A 22,728-nucleotide genomic window follows, 5' to 3' on the forward strand; every position below is an offset into this window, starting at 1 on the left:
TTTGGGTGACTTCACTTGCCCAAAGAGCAGAACACTTAAAAAAAAATAAATATATAAATCTGAACTTTATGAAGGAAGTAGCTATAGAACTGGGAGCCCAGTATTTACTTACCTTACAAATCTGAACTGTAGTACGAGGCAAAACGAGCAGCGTATTTAGAAGGGCAGACTATAAAGAGTTTTCCTTTTTAAATGAAAACTGATGAAACCAGTATGTTCTGTAGCAATTCCATTCTGAACATACAGCCTCCACTGGCTTTTTTTCTATGTATGATCTCAGAGCGATTTTATTGCACATGAATGCATTTTGATTTACCTGAATTGTAAGAAAACCATTAAACATTTGCATACGTTTGTAGAGAGAAAGGCAGTCTTGTAAAAGGTGTGTCATCCTCACAGTGCTTTTATTGTGCTTTAAGTCAGTTATGTACAGAAAAAGGAGTCAATACAGTTCGCCGAAGCCTCTGCACTAAAGACAGTGCTTGGAAAGCTTACGTGAAAGCTTCCCAAACAGCCGCACCAACACATTTCAGTCCTGACCTAATGCAACTACATCTTGCTTGAAAACATCAGCATCCATGTGCCTTCATGCACTGGGCTTTCCTGGGGTTTATCAGCCAAGGTAGGTGAGCCGTTGTTTTTTTTCCACTGTATTGCTCAGTTTAGAGGTTTTTTACATCTCTACCTGCTAAGCAAAAAGGCTGCAAAAAATTGAGTTAAACCCCCCTCAAAAACATTACAAATCCCATTAATTTTCTCACCTTCTCATGCCTTTTACATCCGTAGTTGAAGTCACATACAGAGCAAGAACAACTGTTAGAAAATTACGTAGAACCAATTAAACCAAGCTAGCATCGCTGGCCTGCATAATTTTAATTTATGTACCTTTTAATTTCCATTTTTGACTTGTTAGTCCGGAGTAAAAATGTTCACAGCTACAGTTACTGTCTTTTCAACCCCTGCCAGTACAGTGATTTATCTGGTGGCACCTAAGGAGCTACTCACTGGATGTTACAGAGAGGTTAAAAAACCCCAAATTTTGTGTTTGTTTGTGTTTGTGTTTGTGACCCGATATAGAAGGATTTCGTGTTCCCTCTACAGACTGAGAGAAGCCAGTGGAGAACTACGCCCTCAGAGTTCAGAGACAAGTCCTAAGAAAAAACACAAATAGGGGGCATAAGAATTTTACTCCTTCCTTCAGTCCATCACAGGACACCAGGCTTCCACACCCTTTACTAACCCGGCTACTTACTGTGATGCAGGTTAGCCCATGCTTTGTCTTGTCTTCTTGGGGCGACGAGAGAGAAAGCAGAGTCCAGTTTAAGAGGAACCAACAACCAGTCTGGTTATTTTTACCAGCATTTGAACCCAGTCCTTTTGACAACACAAGGAGCTGTTAAACTGCAGCTGTATCAATGCGTGTTGAAATAGTGGCAGATTGCACGCGCAAGTGTGCATTACCAACAGGCCTGCTTTTCCCCTTACTGAAACTGCATGCGTTTTGGGCCTAAATTAATTGTTAAGGAATACCCAAGATAAGTAGCTGCATTTCAAAGCCTGTTATCGCTTACTTAAAATAAGGGAAACATTTCTGGTTACTGCCAATTTAGAGGTGGTACTTCACAAGAGATGGAGGTATGCTTTTTGCTTTGAAAAATCTGTTCTCTGCAATTAAATATGGCCTTAAAAAAAAAAATCCATCAAAAAGGCCACCTTTGGGGTGGATTTTTCTTTGACATTTGAAGTCAGATTCCTAAATCTGCAGCTCAGAACCAGAATTTTTGATGAATGCTGTCATCCCTAAAGCTGAAAATACTGTTCTCTCTAAGGCAGGCCATTACATGAAGGAGTATTTGACAGAAACACTTGAAATGCGAATGCCCCCAAAATAAGTACATATATGTGATAGAGAAAACTAATGGAACATACGTGGGGTGGAGGTGAGGCTACCGTGGAAAGCATGTCACCTTTTCCCTGTGTTTGTCTCCTTTTGTGTGAGCATTAAAATCTCACCGTAGGTTTTTGGCACAAAATATATATTAAATTAGCAAGTTTAGGAATTCTTACAGTTTTCAGTAAGGAAGAACAAATGCGAGGAAAGTGTCAAAAGTCCACCCTGTAACAGTGAAAGTCTCTTAATTCCTGCTGTTCCTATTGGTTTGTTAATGTGCTTCTGCTCAGCCCAAATGTTTCTGCTTTAAGGTTGTTCTTTAGCTCCACTCTTCCAGCTGCTGGTTGGGATTTTTTCAAAACTGCAGGAACCTAGGCAAGATACAAAATGGCCTGTGATTACACGAGAAGCTGCTCTATATGCAGCAGAAAGAAAGTAAAGCTTCACAGAGGCCTGAACCCTGGTATTTCTCCTCTTATTTTCAGAACACTGTCTCCAGCTTCTCCCTTTCAGTACATTTCTCCAAGCCACAGTCAGTATGTGCTGGACTTGGTTTTGAGCAACGCTTGAGGATAACACAGTTAGTTGTAGCCGTAGGCAACAATCCACAAGGAACTACTTCCATCTGCCTCTCAGTGGCAAGGGAGGGGAGGGACAAAGGGGAGTTTATCTGGGTCTCCCTTTCTTTTGTCATTTGTAGCAACTTAACTTTTGAATCCACTGATAATCCCCGTCATAAGACTACAGAACAGAGGCAGACAATACAGTCCCCCCAGCTTTGGCAGGAAAGGGTAGTCAACAGGGAAAAAGACCCACACAAAATCTTGCTAATCTGAAGATGGTCTCCTTGGAAATCTTCATGCAGCTCAGTACAATAGGGCTCGACGATGCCATCAGCATCAATGGCAAAGACAGCTGCTATGCACATGAGGAGCCGTCACAAACTTCAGATTGGGGGTCAGGACATCAAAACCCACGGCATCATTCTCCAGAGAGATGTTACAGCTAGTACCTGTCCATTGTCCTTTTATCTTTACCTTCTCTTTTACAAGACAAGGACTAGAGATCCAGAGTTAGCACCTGGGTGGGAGGAGGAGGGCAGCATCTGTTATATCCCTCTCTATGAACAGACAGCTGCGGCAGCTGAGAAGGCAAATTACAGCTGCTTCTACCATTACCCTCACCTTCCCCTGGGCTGCCAGGTGAAAGTAAACACAGCACGTCTCAAGGAACAGCCCACAGCTTCACTTCTGGCAACAGTGAGCAGTATCTTACTGCTCAGGTGTATTCTTGCCAGCGCTGGGGCTTCCCACCTCGTTCAATCCAGCTCCTTTGTCACGGAGCAGACACTGAGCTGAATCCCCCCATGCTCTGTGGCTCACCCCTCTACAACGGCTTATTTCCTGCTTTAGAAACAGACTGCACATGCAGAGTCTGGAGAAGAAACCCTAGCCAGTCATACGTACGTGAGGAGGTAGTGGAGGTTCTAGGTGCCGCCCAAGGAAGGAAAGCAAGCGTCGCCATATCAGACCGCTTCCCAGAAACATAATCCCTGTCACCAGCCAAAATATCCTCGGGTCCTACTGACAGAACATTCCCATTAGTCATGCAACTCTCTCTTCAGAAAAGGGATCATCCAAAGACAATCTCTCACTCCCCACCAGTGTTCTCTTTTATGGGAGGAAGTGGTAAACTCTCTACCACCAACAGCCAAGCCCTACCTTGGAAAAAGGGCTGTTTCACAGCAAAGCATTTTATTTAGGAATCACCCTAGTGTATTCTATTAGTGTCCCATGCAGTTTTCCTTCCTTCATCAGAAGTCTGGAAATGCAACCCTTCTATTTAATGGATTTATAAAGGAAGAAGTCTTTGCTTTATTTTGGTTATTTTTTATTTTAAAGATAGCAGGTGCAATTGTAAATTTGTACCCCCCAGTCTGCACCCCCTCAGTCTAGGTATAAACATGTAATTGACAGTAGAGTATTTCCACTGGTGTGCTGGAAATGCCCTGGCTGCTTGCCAGATACCCTTCTATCTGGAAGACAAAGCTGGTCTTTTCAGAAGAACAGACGATCATTAAAGAAACCTTAATACTGCTTTAAAGTCAGTCCTCATACAACCACAAATTTGTCTTCCCATTTCTTTACTATCGACATTGCATAGAAAAAAGGCTGCAATACCATGCAGTTACCCATACAGTAATTTGCTCACAAAAAAGTAACTGCATGAACACATGAATCACTGCACTAAATTACGTTCACATACTAATATAAACCTGGAGCTTTACCTATGGAAAGAATGAAGTTGTACCGAATATAAAAATGCACTATAAGAGTATGGTCTGTGTTTTATGTCACTGATACAAGCAGCACTCGTTCCTTACCTCTTCAAGAGATGACTCCAAGTTCATACCAAATGCAACTCCTATGAGTCCAAAGAGAGAGAGAGAGAATGTCCCCATAGTCAGCTGCAAGTTCAGTCTCATCATCACATTACGGTGGCTAAAGAAGGGAGAAACATCTGTAAGGGGAACCCAAAAAATTGGATTTGCTGCCTAAATTCTCAAATTCCATACAGCTTGCCCTAAAACCAAATAGTGAAAGAGAGGAAATCATGCTGGAAATTAGGCAACCCAGTATAAAAGGGGCTATAGTTTTGAAACTGCTGCATCAGGATACCTCTAAGGCAGCAGGTTCTGCTTAATCATCAGACTTCCCAGCATTGCTCACTTCTTAGAGGTGCATACACACAGAGTAACAGTAAATTTTCACGGAAATTTGTGTTCTTTCACCACGAACTGTCTGGAATTTATATGTCCATATTCACAAGAAAAGAAAATTTACTGTTACTTTGCAAATTAATATACTTTAAAAAAAGTAGAGTTGGTAAATGCTGCAGACTATAAACTTGAGCCTTTTTTGGCTCAGTTGCAGCCAAATTCTCCATTTTGGAGAATTCCATATTCAGGTCTTCCCCAAAAGGATTTTTGTGGTTTCCTGATGCAGCATCCACCGATTGCTTCTACAGATAACTCCTCAGTAAAGAGGAGAAAGAACATTAAACACTGACCTCGAAGACAGAATGGCATGTGCTTGCTAATGGAAGCTAGAATTATTTTTCAGTAAGAAAGCTGACTAGTAGTGAAAACTGTCGCATACAGAGAGAGAGAAAATACTCACTCCAAAGTTATTCATTTTTCTATCACGCCACAGAGTGATAATGCAACTTGTACTGAACACCTGAGTAGCCCAGCCAGACTCTTAAATCATTCAGTTTTGCTGAATTAAGAGTAAACTTTCCCGAGTAGAATTTTATTTTACCCCTAAATTTGCAGAAATTTCCTTTAGTGAATAGCTCCCCAGAAGGATCTAGGAGAAGCTTGGTTTCTCCTGCTAGGGAAAACTGATGCCTAGCTAGAGAGGTTTTACACATACTAATTAGTGTGTCTTGTTGCTTTGCTTTATCCAGTTCACTGATAAGAAAAGCGCAACACAGTTTCTTGTGCTGTGACTGCAAGTCCATTCAAACCCTCATGGAGATGGAATTCCCCAACTTTCTTTGTAGGCGGATTTGAGAAAGACTAGAAAGCATTAAATTCTGCTTAGCTTTTGGTAGTTCAACAGATAGGGCAGCTAACCTGTCCAGGTTGATAAAGATTATGCTTTCTGAATCATCAATCAGTACTCTGAGCTCACGAGCTTCATTTGCAAGATCTTCTGCTTGTCTGTAATAGTTCTCCAGCAGCAGCTCCATTTCCTCTGCATGGTCAATCCCAGATGTACTCTCCTCACTGTGAGCAACAATTTTTATTTTTCTGGTTAGCTACATGTTGGATAGAAGTGTACTATTGATGTATTAAGACAAGGCACATAAGTTGTGGGGAGGAACTGACAAAAGTGCTGTCTGACACTAGATCTCAAAATCCAATCCTTCCAGTGAGGAACTTCCATCAATACCAACAGCTTAAAATAAAAGGCATATTTGTATATCTATGAGCTGATCAGCATAGGCAATCAATTATTTTGAATAGAACAGTTAACATTTGATATGCTCAAGCATACACACCACCACAAATCCTACTTTTTAAGATACTAAAAATGTATAGTTATATAAATTCTATATTATTTATAAAGTTTATATTACTGTAAACGTTTATATGAAGTGCTGATAATCTTGAAAGGAGATGCTTAATTTCTTGGTGCCCTCAAGCGGTGGAAGCTGGTAACACTGCAGTCAAAAACTCCAAGAATAAAACATAACCAAAAGTCAATACACAAACAATTATATGGTGGGGGAGATGTTTTAGGTGTATGTTAAAATAGTTGAGTTGTAAGGTGTTTCAGCTATACACAGTAATTGCTGCAAAACGTTTTGGGAACATGAAGCAACTGAATCACTTGCCAAACTGTTGGAATGCTATTTGTTTTGTTACGTTGCACTGTTACTTTTTTGTGTGTGTGTTTTGTTTTTATTCTTTATTTGAGAGGGAAAGCTGGAATAGGGACATACACAAAAGTTACAAAACCCACCCTCATTCTCATTTCACTTTCTACATGTTAAAAAAAAGTGTTTGCCCATGGAAGAGGGGTTGGAACTAGATGATCTTCAAGGTCCCTTCCAACTCTGACCTTTCTATGATTCTATTCTATGATTCTAAGAGCAAGCATCAAATGGAAGATGCTGCTCTCCTAAGTGAAGTCTGTTTGAGAGACTTCCATGTTACTTCATGGTCCAGCTTCTGTTGCAGCAGCCTTCTCTGGGACAGGTACGTATGCTTCTGGCGGTGTACTGAATTGTTGCGTGTAGATGGAAGCTGAGGCACCTGAGATCCAGAGGATCTTGGAAACTAGCAGCACCACCAGGAAGATTCTTCATAGCTTTTGTGGTATGACCTCATTTCCCTAGAGAGACTAAACTTTTTAAAGAATCTCCTCCTGGCATTGCTGTTAAAGGAACCTCTCCAAAATTGTTTTCCAAGAAAATAAGTGACATGTCTTAAGAACCAACCCAGTAAGCTCCCTGAGGACCTTTAACGGTGCCCCTGGTTTCTCTCTTATGGGGCAGAAACTTCGAGTTAGCTAGCCTTTCAGACCTTAAGGTTTTTACTGCATGCAGATGAGAGGAGCTGCAGACTTGGAAGCCTCACAGCACTATCTGCTGTAGTACAGATTCAGCTCAAGGTCTTATTTGATGAGTGTCTTTACATCAGCTCCCTTGTGGATATACAAAGGGAACAACAGGCATATGGACTTGAAAATAACTGCCACCTGATCTGCTTTCATTAACTAGCCTCCATCTGTCTCGTGAGTCTTTGACAGTCTGCCATCCCTTCACACAAAGATACCATGTCTGCCTCCTCCTGTCTTTCTGGGCTCATCTCACCATTCCTGCTGCAAATGATCTCTGATGGCACCTATGCGCCTAACTGGGCTCCTCCACACCTTGTCAGGCTTCTGGAGTTCATCAGATACCACACACCACCTGCATCAACCCTGGAGGCCAAAAGAGCTGCCCACACGCTGCCAGCCTGCCTGTGTACACGCTGTCGTGGCTTGTGTTTCGTGGTGTGCCTCATGCATGGACTGCCTCACTGCGTTCCGTAGCACAGCTCCAGTGCTCTTTACACAACCTCCCACCCCCTCTCCCACCCTTGTGCAAAGGTGTCTGAAAGAAGGGATGTCTTCAGGTTTCTCCTGACGTAAGAGTGTAAGATGACCTTGGTATCTTTCCTGGATGTTCCCTACACATTGGTTACCCTGAGGCAAGAAGAGATTTGCCAAGCAGCTTGTATTTGGTGGCCTTCTATGAGGTCACAACATCAATAGACAAGGGGAGAGCAACTGACATCATTTACCTGGACCTGAGCAAAGCCTTTGACACTGTCCCGCATGACATCCTGGTCTCCAAGCTGATAAAATACAGGTTTGATGGACTGACAATTCAGGGGATAAAGAACTGGCTTGGCAGCCGCACCCAAAGAGTGTCTGTCAATGGGTCCATGTCCAAGTGGAGTCCCTCAAGGATCAGTACTGGGACCGGTCTTGTTTAACATCTTCGTCAGCGACATGGACAGTGGCACAGAGTGCACCCTCAGCAAGTTTGCCAATGACACCAAGCTGTGTGGGGCGGCTGACACGCTGGAGGGAAGGGATGCCATCCAGAGGGACCGTGACAGGCTGGAGAGGTGGGCCCATGCCAGCCTCATGAAGTTCAACAAGACCAAGTGCAAGGTCCTCCATCTGGGTCGGGGGAATCCTAAGCACCGATATAGGCTGGGCAGCGACTGGCTGGTGCTGGTGGACGAGAGGCTCAACATGAGCCGTCAGTGTGCACTTGTAGCCCAGAAAGCCAATCGTATCCTGGGCTGCATCAGGAGAAGCATGGCCAGCAGGTCGAGGGAAGTGATTCTCCCCCTCTACTCCACTTTCGTGAGACCCCACCTGGAGTACTGCGTCCAATTCTGGAGCCCCAACTACAGGAGAGATATGGACGTGCCCGAATGCGTCCAGAGAAGGGCCACGAGGATGATCAGAGGGCTGGAGCACCTCTCCTATGAGGACAGACTGAGAGTTGGGGTTGTTCAGTCTGGAGAAAACAAGGCTCCGAGGAGACCTTATCTTAAGGGGGCCTACAAAAAAGCTGGTGAGGGACTTTTTAGGAGGTCGGGTAATGGCAGGACTAGAGGGAATGGATTAAAACTAGAGATGGGTCGATTCAGACTGGACATTAGGAAGAAGTTCTTCACCATGAGGGTGGTGAGGCACTGGAACAGGTTGCCCAGAGAGGTGGTGCAAGCCCCATCCCTGGAATTTTTTAAGGCCAGGCCGGATGGGGCTCTGAGCAACCTCATCTAGTGGGAGGTGTCCCTGGCCATGGCAGGGGGGTTGGAACTAGATGATCTTTAAGGTCCCTTCCAACCCTAACAATTCTATGATTCTATGATTCCATTAAGTCCAAAGGAAGGCCGTGAGCAAAACCAGGACGAAGACCAGCAGCTGGCTCAGGAGCAGTCTGGAATTCAGAGCACTCCCGATATTGCTCCAGCAGATGCATTAGAAATGCAAAGCCAGTGCCGCTTCTGGAATACTGAGTTACTGGTGCACATTTAGACTAAGCTCTGCAGGGAAGGAACTACCTCCTGGTTTCAAACATACATGTTATCTGATATACATTATATTTTTGCTTTTTAGTTTTTGTTAAAGTGACCAGTGCTGCTGTGTCCAGTCTTTCACCAGAATTTGAGAGTGCAATAGGACTATTTCAGCATGTACATTTTTCCTGAAATGCTGCTCTTCAGGTGCACAAGACGACTGCTCCAGGGCCTCTTTCCTTCAGGTTCTGCTGGTGAGCAAAAAGCTAGAAGCAAGGTGTTCAGAACACTTCTAACAAAGTGTGGTGTCTGACCTATTCTACACAAGCTTTAAAACCTGCCTCTTCATTTCTTTTTGTGAAAATGAAGAAAATTCTCCCAGAAAGTGTTAATTTGCATTGAAAAATAACATTTACTTTTTTTCCTCCTGACATCCTGCTCCCATCCTATTACACACCAGATGAGCTGGCCTGTTATGCCAAGAACTATTTGAAACTGCGTAATATGACCAGTGCTAATGAAGTCCCTCTCCAAAATGGCAAATACACTGATTTCCAAAGCAGCACACATTAGGGCTTAAAAAAAATTAGAAAGCCTTTTTCTTTCTACTTTTTGGCAGGGAACACCCAGCTTACTGTTCGAGTTCTCCTTAAATGCAACACACTGTTAAAGAAGCATGTGGTTTCAAAATATACATACAATACTTGTGGATCAGTCCATTTAGATAGACAGAGCTCTTCTATTAACTCTTCTTCATCTAAGATCTCCAGAATAGTTTCTTTGAAAACTTTAAGATCTGTTTCCAGTTCTGACAAGCTGAAGAAAGAACAGGCAAAAGGTCAAGTAATCCCCACTGGCACCAGTGCACAAAGGTAATCTCTAAGTGAGTTTGCCACCAGCAGACAGAGTGGCCAGGGAAGGCTTCCCTGCAGGGTTGTAAGAGTTCCTTCAAAAAACTCTCTACAGGCCACACACTTAGAAGTGGTAGTGATCTGTCTGGGGACCAGGGAGCTACAGACACACACTAAAAGGGATTCAGATGTGTTTTCTGGACATATTCGTAAGTTGGAAAAAACAAGCACTCCATAAGCACGTGGCAAGTGCGTATTTGTACTGTCATATCAGAGAGGCTAAATCATGAAGGTACCAGTGTATTACTACTAGTAACCTTAAAGCATAGATCCAAAGGCTAATCTTGTTTTACTTACTGGGGAACATTTTCATGACATCATTTTGTTCTCTTAGGTATTATTTTGTTCTGTCAGATGCTATTTAAGAAGCTTGACTGTATTTCTGACAGTTCGGAATAGATTTCCCTTTTCCTGTTTCTCCCCATATCACTAGGTATTTCGTATACCAATTTTTACATTTACAAATAAGATGCACAACCCAGCATTACAGTAATCTAGGAAATTAATAGTAGATACAGTTTTTCTAACACTTCATCGCACATAATTTTCTATGGTCACCTTCTAGTCTCTTCACGGCTTACTCTTATTTACCTCTTGCCATTTTGCAGGAGAATGTGTAGTTTACTCCTATCCACAGACAAAAGCTTGGGGTCCACTAGAGCTTCCAGTGTCTCAAGGATCTGAGGCTGCAAAGTGTTAAGTCTCCCCTGCAGTTTGCTGATCTAGATAACAACATGATCCTTCATAAGAATTAAAGCAATCCCTTTACAATGACTTGGGCAACTCACTCCTGCCTCTGAACACAGATTCACAGTAATAGGCAGTTAACACAATCTGCTTTCCAATACCCAGGAGATACTTGCTATAGGGACATCACTTACAATATTAAGCCACTGCAAAATACAGTATTTTATAAACGTGATTTGCACTGAACTGAAACCCAGTGCCAACCACACCAAACACTCTTTGTCTAGAAATGTCATATTACCAAGCATAGATTTTTAAGCATAGCTCGAAATCATTATTTGACTCCTGCCCAAGAGGACAAAAACCTCAGATCTTTTGTGTGACTTCCATTTCAGCTACAGTATGTCTCTAGAAAAGCACTCTGACTTGTTTTTTAATTGTCCAAATGATGGTGAAGCCATCACATCCAATTAGCACTTTCTTGGGAAGGGAATGGGAACACAAATACAACAAAACCATAAAAACTAAAGGAACGAAAATGAAACCCAAAAAAGAGCTCCTACAGTAAAAGCAGAATACATATACAAATGTGTATGCATAAATATTAACAGAAGAACAAAATCATACTGTCCTTTCTATGAAGCAACAACTTCCAAAACAATTTAAATATGAGGTAACTCACCCGGTACTGCAGGATTGCTTCTATGGCTCGGAATTCAAAGGGCAGGGAATATGTAACTAGTTGACCTTCCCCAGCCAGCTGAGATGCTAGTTCATTGAAGAGCCAATGTTCCAGATTTAAATTACGATAATCTAGTATCAGAAGAAACTCTGGTGTTATGACAGCCTTCAAGAACTGAAAAAGACAGTACATGTAGGAGTCGGGAAAAAAAAAAACTCTCTGAAGATTTCTCACAAATCTATAGTGCATTTGATAATTTAGGCTTCAGTAAAGCCCCTCTTCAAATGTCTTTTCAGGCAGGAAAATAACAGAATCTCATGCTAACTGCAAACTCGTGGCTTGCCCATGGTTCAGACACAGCACTGTGCTAGTGGTGGTATGACTGAGAGGAGGCTCCTTGTAAGATTATACTTCTATAACAATGTTAGTAATGTTTCTCCTGCGCTCAACTAGGAAAACCGTAATGAATATGTACTGTTGGTAAACGCATACCTCTAACTGCTAGGTAGAGCTCCAAAGATACGTTTACTGCCAGACTGCATGTCACAGAGAGCTGGTATTAAAAGAACCGTGCGAGAAAATGCAAGTGCAAGGCTAAGACACGGATCAAGTTTACACTCAGCTATAGGGAAGCCATTACCTCCATTCTCATGATGATCCTGTTGTTCCTAGTTGCAATGCTCATTAGGTGTTGAAATCTTAGATCTCGAGCTTGAAGACCCAATTCCTGGTACAATTCTGTTTTCTTCTTTTCTATCATAAAAGTATTTTTAGATAAAGGCATTTAAGGGACAAGCATATATGCTGTGAAATTACGTTTTAGTGTGTCTCTAAGTCCCGCAAAAGAAAAAAAGAAGCTGTGCTATCTTTAAAACAGTTTTCTCCTATTGATTCCTCAATGCAATTTATTTTCTATGAAGTTTAGAAGACTGTATCTTCAGTGGAAAGAGAAAAAAACTAGATATAAGTGAAAAAGTTGGCCATGACAATTAATTTCACATCAGAAACCAAGTGACTCGTTTGAAAAGCACATATAATCCTACAAGAAGCGAAAGGCAGTGAAAGTAGCATGCTGGTCGAAAGGGAAAAGACAAAGTAAAAATGACCTTCCTGTGAGAGACGGTATAAGTTACGTTTAAAATATTACTTAAAAATATACAAAAATTGTAACAATAAAGATGCTATGAAGACCAACAGAAAGCAGCAAAACAGAGGAAACATTGCAACATCCCCAAGAAACACAGTAAAGTATCCCAAATATAATTTTCTACCCCATGTAGATTCCCAATTGGACAACTGGATAATTGTCCCGTTTGGACAAGGGAAAAAGACAAACACACACAGCCAACCAACCAATCAAAAACACAATGAAAACTCACCAAAAAAAGTAGCGTTTCCTTCTTTGTCAAGCTTCATCTAAAGGAGTGGAAAAAAAACCATTTTTTTGACAGAACTTCTATACAACAAGTAATCAGTTTCTAAAATCGTTTGCACTTGCCTAGAAGTCAAATGGAAGATACATTATGAAGAAAAATCAACCTTTTATGCCCTCTTTTCATAGTTCATGCCAGTTAAGAAAACTATTGCACCAAATTACCATATATTTCACTGTTTTTGTATACACACCAAACAAAACCAGTGTCATCTGCATGACCATGTTGCTACATAAACCTTGGGAAGGAGGTGATCTACAGAGGATCAGACTTAGGATAGAACAGCATAGACTATGTCAGCTGGAAGGGACCTACAATGATCATCTCGTCCAATTGCCAGACCAATTCAGGGCTGACCAAAAGTCAAGGCATGTTATTAAGGGCGTTGTCCAAATGCCTCTTCAACACTGACCAGCACGGGGCATCGACCACCTCTCCAGGAAGCCTGTTCCAGGGTTTGACCGCCCTCTTGGTAAAGAAATGCTTCCTCGTGCCAGGTCTAAACCTTCCCTGAGGAATGCAGCTTTGAACCATTCCCACGTGTCCTATCACTGGATACCAGGCAGAAGAGATCAGCAGGGCATCTTACATTTTGGATTACAAATTTTGCTATTTCCTCTAGAGCAATCTGAAAAATTTACAAATAAAATTTAAAAAGTAAAGAATACCACAAATTGGGTAGTTAGGCCATGTGCCCATGTCAACTATTGCATTAACATACTATTCAGCTAGTAACCTCCATCTAAATCCTTCTTTCTTAGCACCTGTCATTCAGATTATCATTTAACACATCTCCTAGTAAAATGATTTTATTGGAAAAACTGCAATGTCTGTTTTAATGAGAAAGTTTGCTGTTTTGTTCATAAACCATAGCTTAATTCCATATTAGTGGCTTTAAAAATAACTTTCTGTGAATTAAACATACCTAAGCATACATTCCAGTAGATCTGCAACAAGGGTTACACGGCCACAAGGACCTGGCTGCATGCACCTTGTTGCAGAATGACTGCTTTTCTTTCTCAATAAGGAGGCCTTACGTTCCCTCACGTGCACTAATAATGTCAATCAAGCAAATGGCTTTCAGAATAATTTTTAAAAGGAATACATAGAGAGCTTGTTTTTCCCCAAATCCTACGTTTGCTTAGAACTGCAGCTACCAAGACACAGGAATAATATTTCTAAAAGGCACTGTCAAGCTTTGACAAGCTTAACAAGAAAACTTTTGATTGCACCGCTGGTAAGAGTTGACCTGCTTTCGCAATTAAAGCAAGAGAACTTCCAGCAGATGCTGGATCTTTGGAAAACATCTTGATTAATGCTATATATCATACCTGGTCCTCAAGTCAGAATACCTTAAACCAGCAACTTAGAACCAGGGATGTTCTACGAGAGACAAATCCATTTGTGGTTATGATGCCTTAATTAAAAAAAAAAAAAAAAAAAGAGCACCAGTATCTTGCACAAGCCACCCACGTTCGTGGAAACTCCTGCACCTACTTACCACTGCAAAAACAGGAGACACGCTGGCTAAGGTGGCTTGGGAGGCCTCTGTTGTGACATGTTGATAAAATTTACCTGAATAAAAGACAAGACATATCTACTTCCAGCACGCTGCACTTTACCTTCAATTACGCCGTGCCCTGCTATAAGCCACCCACATAACGCACCGGCACCAAGAACCTCCGACCATGAGAAGGCCCCTACGAACTTGACACCGGCCCAGCAGAGCGCGGGCAGGCGGCCGATGCCGCACCGACTGCGGCTACAGCCGGGTTGGTTTCCCAGGCCCCGGCCGGGCTGTCACCCTCCCTCCCTCCCTCGCTCGCTCGCTCCTTCCCCGCCCGCGGGCCGGCACTGCGAGGCCTGCCGGGGCGCACAGGGGGGCGGCCGCCGGGGCCTGCCCGCAGGGGCCGGCCGGCGGCAGGCCCAGCCCGACCCGACCCGACCCGACCCGACCCGGCCCGGCCCGGCCCGGTCCAGCGCAGCCCCGCCGCTTACCCGCCCAGCGCAGCCCCCGGGCGCACGGCGGCACCGCCACCCCCGCCGGCCGGCCCGGGCCCCGGCCCCGGCCCCAGCCCTGCGGCAGCCCCAGGGCGGCCCTCAGGCGGGACCTGCCGCCCGCCCAGCCGCAGGGGCGGCCCAGTGCGCGGGGGAGCAGTCCGGCGCCCAGCATAGGCGCGCAGGCCCTACGCAGCGAAGCGCCCGGCCCGACTCCCGGCGCGCAGCCGCGGCGGCGGAGGAGGCGGGGCGGCGGAGGGGTTACCCCAGCCCAGACGGGGAGGAGCGCGGCCGCCGGCGGCTCGGCCGGAGGCGGTGACACACGGCGCGGGTTCCGGTAGCCGGCAGCCGCCAGCTGGGCCGCAGCTCGCCCCAGGTGGCCACCGCGGCCTATGCGGGTCTGCAGCCCTGGCGGCGTCCCCGCAAGGCCGGGCAGCCCCGGGCGCTGCGCCCGCCTCCCGAAGTTTGCCCCAGCGCGTTCGGCCGCTTGATGGAGATTTTTTTTTTTTAACTTTTAAATGTGGGGGTTTTTTCAAGCGTAGGACAATTCTGCCCCCGCTAAAGGTCTTGCAATTAAATTTCCTTGCCCTGCTTGCTGGTTGGTTGCGATTTAAAAGTTTAATTAGTAACACACCAGATTCTGCTGTTATATATTATTTTTAAACTACAGCTTTCACGGGCCGCAGGACAGCGCAGATGGCAGGGGTAGCCCCTCTTCGGTTGGTTCTGATAAAGCATATAAACGGGCATGAAGGCAAAATCTCTTCAAGGCCCTGCAGCAGGACGTGTTATCAGGATGTGCTTAGAGCGCTCATTATTACTACTTAGCGGGGAAATAAAAGGAAGTGATTATACTGTCAATGAAATGACTCGCGCAGTAGGGCTGCCCCGACAGGAGCACGCAAATCAGTAGTAGCTGCCCCGACAGGAGCGCACAAATCTAAACGCCACCCTGAACATGGGTCTGATTTTTTAAGATGAGGTGGTTGGGGCCAAATTCTGCTCCAGGATGGGCTGTGAGTTCAAGGGATGTCACCTGAGGGCAGACACTGTCCCCTCCTTTCCGACACCTTGTCCCTGACACCTTGTCCCTGCGTTTGTGCGGGTGTCTGCATGCACGCACATCAACATGCACAGCTGAGCCTTTGCTCAATGTGGATTCGCATGTACAGAATCAGAAGGACAGTTTACACACACTTTGCACAAAGATAAATGACTTCACAAGGAAGTAGTTAAATTTAAAAGTTCCCTAGTAGTTACATACAGCACGTAGGTGTAGACCGAGGCCATCAGAGGTTTCCAGTTCCTGGGTAAGCACGCCTGAATGCAAATGTTGGCCCCCTTTATACTTGATAAAAAGCTGAAATCTACTTAAATGGAGTATTTTAGCTCTAGTTTTGGATAATCACGGCAGGTGGCAGTATGTACAAGACTAATTTAATACTCTCGGATGTCAGCAATACTTAAACAAAATTTGGAAATACCAGACAGCACAGAAAATACCACAGAAGAGCACGAAACACACATGCACCACTGCTGGCAACTTAAGCTAGGGAAGCACCTGAAGACTATCTGCCCGAAATTTACATTTAATGAATCTGCAGTAAGTTCTCACATAGCTGACATATCACACTCTTCAATAAAAAAGGGGAAAAATACTGGGTTGATCTATTTGTTTTCCATTGTCCATCTGTTATTCTGGCTGCTTACGCAACAGAAGTGTTGGAAATAGGATGACATAACCTCACACCAGATATATATTGATATGAACTTTGATATGTACAATAGGTTAGTATACCACTAAGTATTGGTATTGTATCTCATTATAGCTGCGTTATCAGTCATCATCACAATTGTCTGGAAGGGCAGACAATAAGCAAATACCACCTCTGTCTTTAGAGGTGAAGGCAACACGCTGGTGTGAACTGGCTGCCAGGGACAAGTGATGAAGCACAGATAGAATGTCTAATTTTATACTGCTGCTGACAAAAGATAACTGGAGATCTAGAACTGCCATCTATTTATTGCAGCTTTAAATACCAACGAGCTGCTTGTTGCCTCTGTTGTACCCACATGTCAGCTATCCTGTCTGTCCTGCAGTGCCGAGCTTTGGGAGCAGCTTGCTGTATTTCATCAAAAAAATAACGGCTCAAGCTCATCTGTTTGTTGAAGAAGCTCATTAACACAAACGGGCATGATGGCTGTTTCCCATTCAGCCAAAATAAAAGTCTAGCTCCTGCACAAGCTTGCTTAACCACGAAATTGCCATCCAAAACACAAGCTATTTTGTGAGATTGAATTACGTGAGCAACTAGTTCCACTGTGGGCTGAATGTCAGTGCAGACAAGAGGGACTGGTCCGACTGCAGCTGGGCTACGTGGAAAAGAAAGAGCAAGAACACCAAAGAAAAACACAGAGAAAGAGAAGGTAGGTATCATCAGAGGAGTCCTTATAAATCTCTACTGAAGAAAAACTCAGAGAACTTTTTGGTAAAATTATGGTAGAAAGGCATATAGATGTCTGTCTACAGAAAAATTATCTCCCAGTGTATGATTTGTACATTTAATCAATTCTATATACAAAGATGTGCCTGAACCTGTTACCTGTTTCTTCTCCTAAAAGAAATGCTCACAGGAGCCCCTTTTATTCATGCTGAGAAAAAAACCCAAACAACAAACAAAAAAAACCCCAGATTAACCAAAAAAATGTAAATTTGCTTCCAGACAGTAGATGAGTGTGTAGTGGATGATCAGTGCAGCTGAATACAAATAGAGAGAAAAGGAAAGACCCCATAGAAAACTTAAAAAACATAACATTCTTATTTAGAATAATTTCTCTTATGTGAATGAATCAGGAATACTCAATTGATAATCTCAGGCGCCTTGATCACAGGTAGCCACAGTAACACACTGAGAAATCTTTGCCTAGAAAGGATGACTTCACTTTCATTACTCTATACAAGGACCACATGAAATATATTTTTCAACTTTTTCTCTACTTAAGCTAACCCCCTGCTTCTCTCCATGGAGAAGCATTTCCTTATGTGCCTCTAAGGGTTTGCCAAAACTTTTTCCCTATGTAAGCCTTTATCCTCTCAGCTGTTTCAAGAATACTACGTGAGCAAGAATGTTAGAAAGGGCCTGTGTCACCAAAAGCTATAGCTCAAACTGTGATTGTCTAACGCCTTTTTTTTAAGGAAAAATAATTGTTCCTGGTATTCTAAGGCACTTTTGATCTGGCAATTGTATAAGTAGGGGAAATTGTTATGACATGGGTTTTAAAATTTACAACTGCATCAGTACTTTGTTTGTTCCAGTTAGTGTGTGTGCATGAGAGTTGAACCACCCAGTGTTTATGTATTTTAAACTGTCAATGCAGACAGTCTGATTACCCCAGAATTACAACTGGGAATAAAGTGGCTGCTACTGCTTAGTCTGGTTTTTAGATAAGATGCACAAAGTTGTAGTTATTCAGTGTGATTCTCAGCACCACATGCAATAGAACAAGCTGAATTTCATTCTCTGTGCTCAGAAACTTTATCCTTTTCCATTCTGTCGGTCTTTTCTTTGGCATTAGGACATGTTCCTGTCTCCATGACCTCATGTCTTGCTGTCACTGAGCCTTGTTGTCAGGGTCCTGCAACAAGCTGCAAAAATCTTTCCTGGTCCTGAAATGGCAGAGACCTCACAGCAGTTTGCTGCAGAAAAAAGTGACCCTATTTGATGCTGTGTTGTTATGCTGTGTCTCTGTTCTCATCGTCGTGTCCATGATGTGATCCTGACACACGACCTGACGGACCTGGTCTCATGCGTCAACCTCAAGTAACATGAGAGGTCTGACACTGCTCCATCATATACAGATTATGTGTCTCTATCTTAATTGCGTCAGTGGGTTCAACAGTTTGTCTCGTTACTGCTGAGAATGGGATAGGAGATTGCTTAGGAACTGAAACAATAGTTTCAGAATAAGAGGTCAGGCCCTGGAGAGGCAAGAAGGAGCAGATTCTCACGGGTGAAGGCCCTGCTATCGTGGGCTGAAGTGTTTGAGCTTTTCTTAGCTTTCAGGCGATGGTTGTACTTAGGCAAGATGGAAAACGTGATGACTTTACTGTATTGGAGACACTCCGGTTTTGCTTTGTTTTGTTCTTATACTGAAGAAAATAAAATGATTCGTTCTGAAAAGGCTGGTGTGGGCTTTTCAGACTTTGGTGGGCTGACAGTCATGGTTGCTTTTCAAGGACTGAATTTGAAAGTGTTGCCTTAAGAACAAGAAAACGGTGAGATTCCACTGCAGCACAAATCAAGGGATAGTAAGCAGCTGAACCTGAAAGATAAAGTCTTTAGAGGCACAGCTATTAGCTGTGTAAAGGTTAAACTATGGGCAAAATTCTGCATTGCAATTCTTCAAAGGATTCGTAATGTACTCCCAGTTTTGGACAAAGATTTTGCCCACCAGTTCTAGACTGCTTTAAGCCTAGCAGTGCTCTGGTACCATTTAAGGGATATTTTATTGCAATTCACAAAAGTGATTGTAATTAGCATGGGCATAGGTAAAGACCAACAGTATTTTGGAATAGCGCAAGTGTCAAAACGGGTGCACGTGTAAAATACTCAGTAGGTTATTCCTATGCCAAAGATGTTGTGTGAGTGCAAATTAGGCTTAAGATCACCAGAAGTGGTAGACCCTGGCACAAAATAGCAGACAGTTGACATATCCACTACTTGATTGCAGAATGGTGTGAAGGTCATCAGCATTTTTTCTTTTACACATAAGCATATTTTTAATACAAATGTTCATTTCAGGTTGCGCTACATCAGTGTTAAACAGTATTAATTCGAGGATGGTAAATGCTTGGTTCTCAGCTTTATTAGTTAGAAGAAAACCAGCAACAAGTAAAGAAATGTAACTGTTAACCAATAACAGTAGCATATTTGACTTCCCTCACCCTGAAATTACTCTTTTTGTAATGGTTAACTGCCCTGTTGTAACTCACAGCAGGGGGGTAATTTTCCCATCAAAGGAGGTTAAGATAAAAGAAAAATTCCTTCCATCACATGTGTTGAAATCCATTTGGAAGAACAATCATTACACTAAGCAGTTCCAGGCAGGAAGGTCTAGACCAGTTTTAGTCTCCAATCAGGGAAAAAGGGGGCTGTTAACAGAATTGTTTGAATTTAAGGCATTTTCTGTTTCTCTCGGGTTTTACGGCTTCTTGTACCCAAGATGTGGTAAAAATCCAGTGGAATCAAAGTCTCTGTATTTTATTATGCGGGTTTTCCTGGAAAGAGCAAAGCAGACGGCATTAAAAGGTATAGCCAAAAGTCATGTCCCAAGCATGCCTGAAGTGTTTTCAAGTAAAGAAAACTTATCTGTAGTCAGAATTTGTTTGGACACGTTAGAGACTCATCTGTTCATTGAATAAGCCCATAAGATGCATACTTGATTGATTTTTTACAATATTTAATAATCTGAGTAGAATAAAAAACCCCTAGTATTCTGATAATGCAATATCTAAAGTTACTTCCCAAACATTGGACAGTCTGGAGATGTTTGGCTGGCAATTAGCAAGGAAAATGCAGTTTCAAGTGGATCATTTGTTTACAAAGTTTTTAAAATAGTCTAAGATGAAAATGGTCTCAGGATGATTTAATGACCTGATTTAATTTATCTGTGAAACCTAAGGAGTCTTTTGATGATGGTAGAGGTTGGATCTGGTCCTTAATATGTATATTAATATTTTTTATATATGCTGTATTGTATCTGCTATGTAGAATTATAGAAATTGACTTAGGAAAGAGTGCAGCATTAACCCAATTTGACTTGACTTTACATTCTTTGAACGACAAATGTGTTATTTCACATTTTTTGTCAATTGTTTTTGTTTTATTCTGTTGGTGTATTTTTGTTAAAAATAAATTGTGCCCAAGTATGTTATCCTGATTTATCAGGCTACTGTTCATTCGAAATACTGGTGTATTTTGAATTTGAGCTTGGTTTAGTGGGGCAAGTCACCTCTGAGTCTGATTAACTGAAATTATCCAGACAGAATTGAAGGTTTGGGCCAGCTCAGCAGAAGTGATCCCGGATTCTTAAGAGAACAAATTATAACAGACTCACTCGACCAAAGAATAACAGGAGTACTGAAAAGCTTTTAAATATTTCAGGAATGCAAATAACTACATAATCCTACCCAAATACTGGTGGAACACGCTTTAGTTTTGTATTGCTAGCTAATTTTGCCCATTCAGATGGTAGGGTGGGGGAAAAGCACCCAAACAGTGCCCGTAACATTTTACATATCATCTCAAAAAGACATTCAGAGGGCGTCACCTTAGTAGGCACATTAAAAAAAAAAGTCAATTGCCTTTACACACATGCAATTAATTTGTGTAGTCCAAGAGCCTAATTGCAACCCCACTAATAATTTTTTTTTTCCCTGCAAGATCACAGCCCAGTTTTATTTCTGAATTGCATCCAATGTAAACAGCAAATGGCAACAGGTGACCTGGAGCAAAGATCTAGCTGTCAGGTAGGATTTTTAATAACTGACAAGAAGGAAAGTAAGAATGGAATAAATAATGGTAGGTATGATTTTTCAGTGGTTCATTTGCTTCGTACATGGACCATCCTGCACACACAAGTGGCAATTCTTAGATGTTAATAATAAACCAAGGGCAAAATCAGGCACCAAATAACTAAATCTCCCGCGGAGAAAACATATATCAGAACGACCAAAGGAAGACGGACAAGAAGCCACGGTAGAGAGCCCGGAGCAGCCCCTCATGTTGCAGAAGCCGCCTTTTGGTGAGGGCTGTGGCTTGCCCTTGCCTCCACACCGGGACAGGTGCCTAGGAATTTCGTGACCTCGATCTGGAAGGCTTAGTAAAAGTCTGTTTTATTCTTTGGAGGGGGAAACTCCTTTAGTAAGAAATCCCAAGAAGAGGTGGACAGGTGTGAAGGAAATAGGTGTTTTTCAGCCACCCTTCTCGCCCGCCCCCCCCGGCGGGGCCGAAAGCGGCACATCGGCGGGGCGGGGGCCAGGCCGCCGCCTGCCGCCGCCAACTCCCGGCCCTCGACGGCGGGGCTGGAGCCCCTCAGGGGGACAGACCGGCGGGTGCTTAATCCCGTACTCACCGACACGCCTGCGAAGGGAAGGGCAGCCGCGCCTGGGGGGGTAACGGCCCCTCGCCGGCAGCGGCCCGAGCCGCCATGTCACGGTAGCTCCGCCTCGCCCGGCCCGGCCCGGCCCGACGGCGCCGCCAGTGCCCGCTGTGGGAGCCCTGAGCCGGCCCAACGTTTCCTCGCCGCCTCTCCCTCCTCAGGGCAGCTCAGCCGGCCGGCCCTTCCCTTGTGGCGGCGGCGGTAGGCAGAGCCTGGGCCGCCGGAGGGGAGGAGGCGGCGGCCGAGCGGGGACTTCCCTCCCTCGCTCAGGTGCTGGGCCCTTGGTCAGGTTCCCTCTGCCCCCGGGCACGACGCCTCCTCGTCCTCCTTCCCCCTGGTGAATAATTCAGCCGTGTTTTGCGCGGGGCCGGTGGCTCTGGGTCTGGCAGGGTCCCGCCTGGCTGGGCCGCGGGGGAGGACGAGCCGGGTACAGTTCCCGAGGAAACCAGGGCGGCAGCGGCAAGGCCGCTTCCTGTGATGGCGAAGGCGGAGGGTAAAGGCCCTGTCAGGCCACGGATCTCCCGCAATCCCTTCTCCTGCCGCGTCGGACCCACTTCCATGCAATGGTTTTGTTTTTTGCCTGGGTTAGTGTAATCCGCGTTCACCTCCCCCGGGGCCGGGGAGCAGCGAGAGCGGGTTGCCAAGGAGGAGCCGCGGTGGAAAGGCCGGGCAGAGCTGTGCCGCAAGCCCCGGGGGGGGCTGTAATCCCTCCCCGCCGCGCCGGGCTCCCTCCTCTGCCTCCCTGGAGGAGGGCCCTGGTGCCCGGACCCCCGGCGTGGGGGTGTGTGGGTGCTTCGTCCCTGGCAGGGAGTCGCCAGGGCGGAGGCGAGACGGGTTCTCGTCAGGCAGGAACCCTCCCCTGAGCAAACAGGGGT

The 22,728-nt window shown here is 44.2% G+C and overlaps 2 protein-coding genes across 7 annotated transcripts in view; one reads left to right on the forward strand and one right to left on the reverse strand.

Moving 5' to 3' along the window:
- Positions 1-385: 385 nt before the first annotated feature.
- MRS2 (magnesium transporter MRS2) lies at positions 386-21,957 on the reverse strand. Of its 6 annotated transcripts, XR_010069912.1 has the most exons (12): positions 14,693-14,936; positions 14,196-14,269; positions 12,641-12,677; positions 11,902-12,014; positions 11,262-11,435; positions 10,484-10,614; positions 9,681-9,797; positions 5,529-5,681; positions 4,275-4,392; positions 3,358-3,471; positions 1,253-2,262; positions 386-1,151 (listed from the first exon to the last, which is right to left on the reverse strand). XR_010069912.1 is itself a non-coding variant. In XM_063325801.1 (11 exons), exons 3-11 carry the CDS (start codon positions 12,675-12,677, stop codon positions 2,152-2,154), a joined length of 1,068 nt encoding a protein of 355 aa, XP_063181871.1. In that variant the 5' UTR covers positions 14,196-14,269; positions 21,827-21,957; the 3' UTR covers positions 386-2,151. The 6 variants fall into 6 exon arrangements, 5 of the variants coding, with proteins under 5 accessions (XP_063181871.1, XP_063181869.1, XP_063181872.1 ...); XM_063325801.1 differs by lacking the exon at positions 14,693-14,936 and adding an exon at positions 21,827-21,957 and having other exon boundaries at positions 386-2,262; XM_063325799.1 differs by having other exon boundaries at positions 386-2,262.
- The window catches only part of DCDC2 (doublecortin domain containing 2), a 71,329-nt gene continuing 69,908 nt past the window's right edge, over positions 21,308-22,728 (forward strand). The window contains exon 1 of the mRNA XM_063325798.1: positions 21,308-21,536. Coding sequence (XP_063181868.1) covers positions 21,475-21,536 — 62 coding nt within the window. The 5' untranslated portion in view covers positions 21,308-21,474. The remainder of the gene's footprint in view (positions 21,537-22,728) is intronic.

This window comes from Chroicocephalus ridibundus, chromosome 2 (genome assembly GCF_963924245.1).
Source record: "Chroicocephalus ridibundus chromosome 2, bChrRid1.1, whole genome shotgun sequence".
Taxonomy (NCBI): domain Eukaryota; kingdom Metazoa; phylum Chordata; class Aves; order Charadriiformes; family Laridae; genus Chroicocephalus; species Chroicocephalus ridibundus.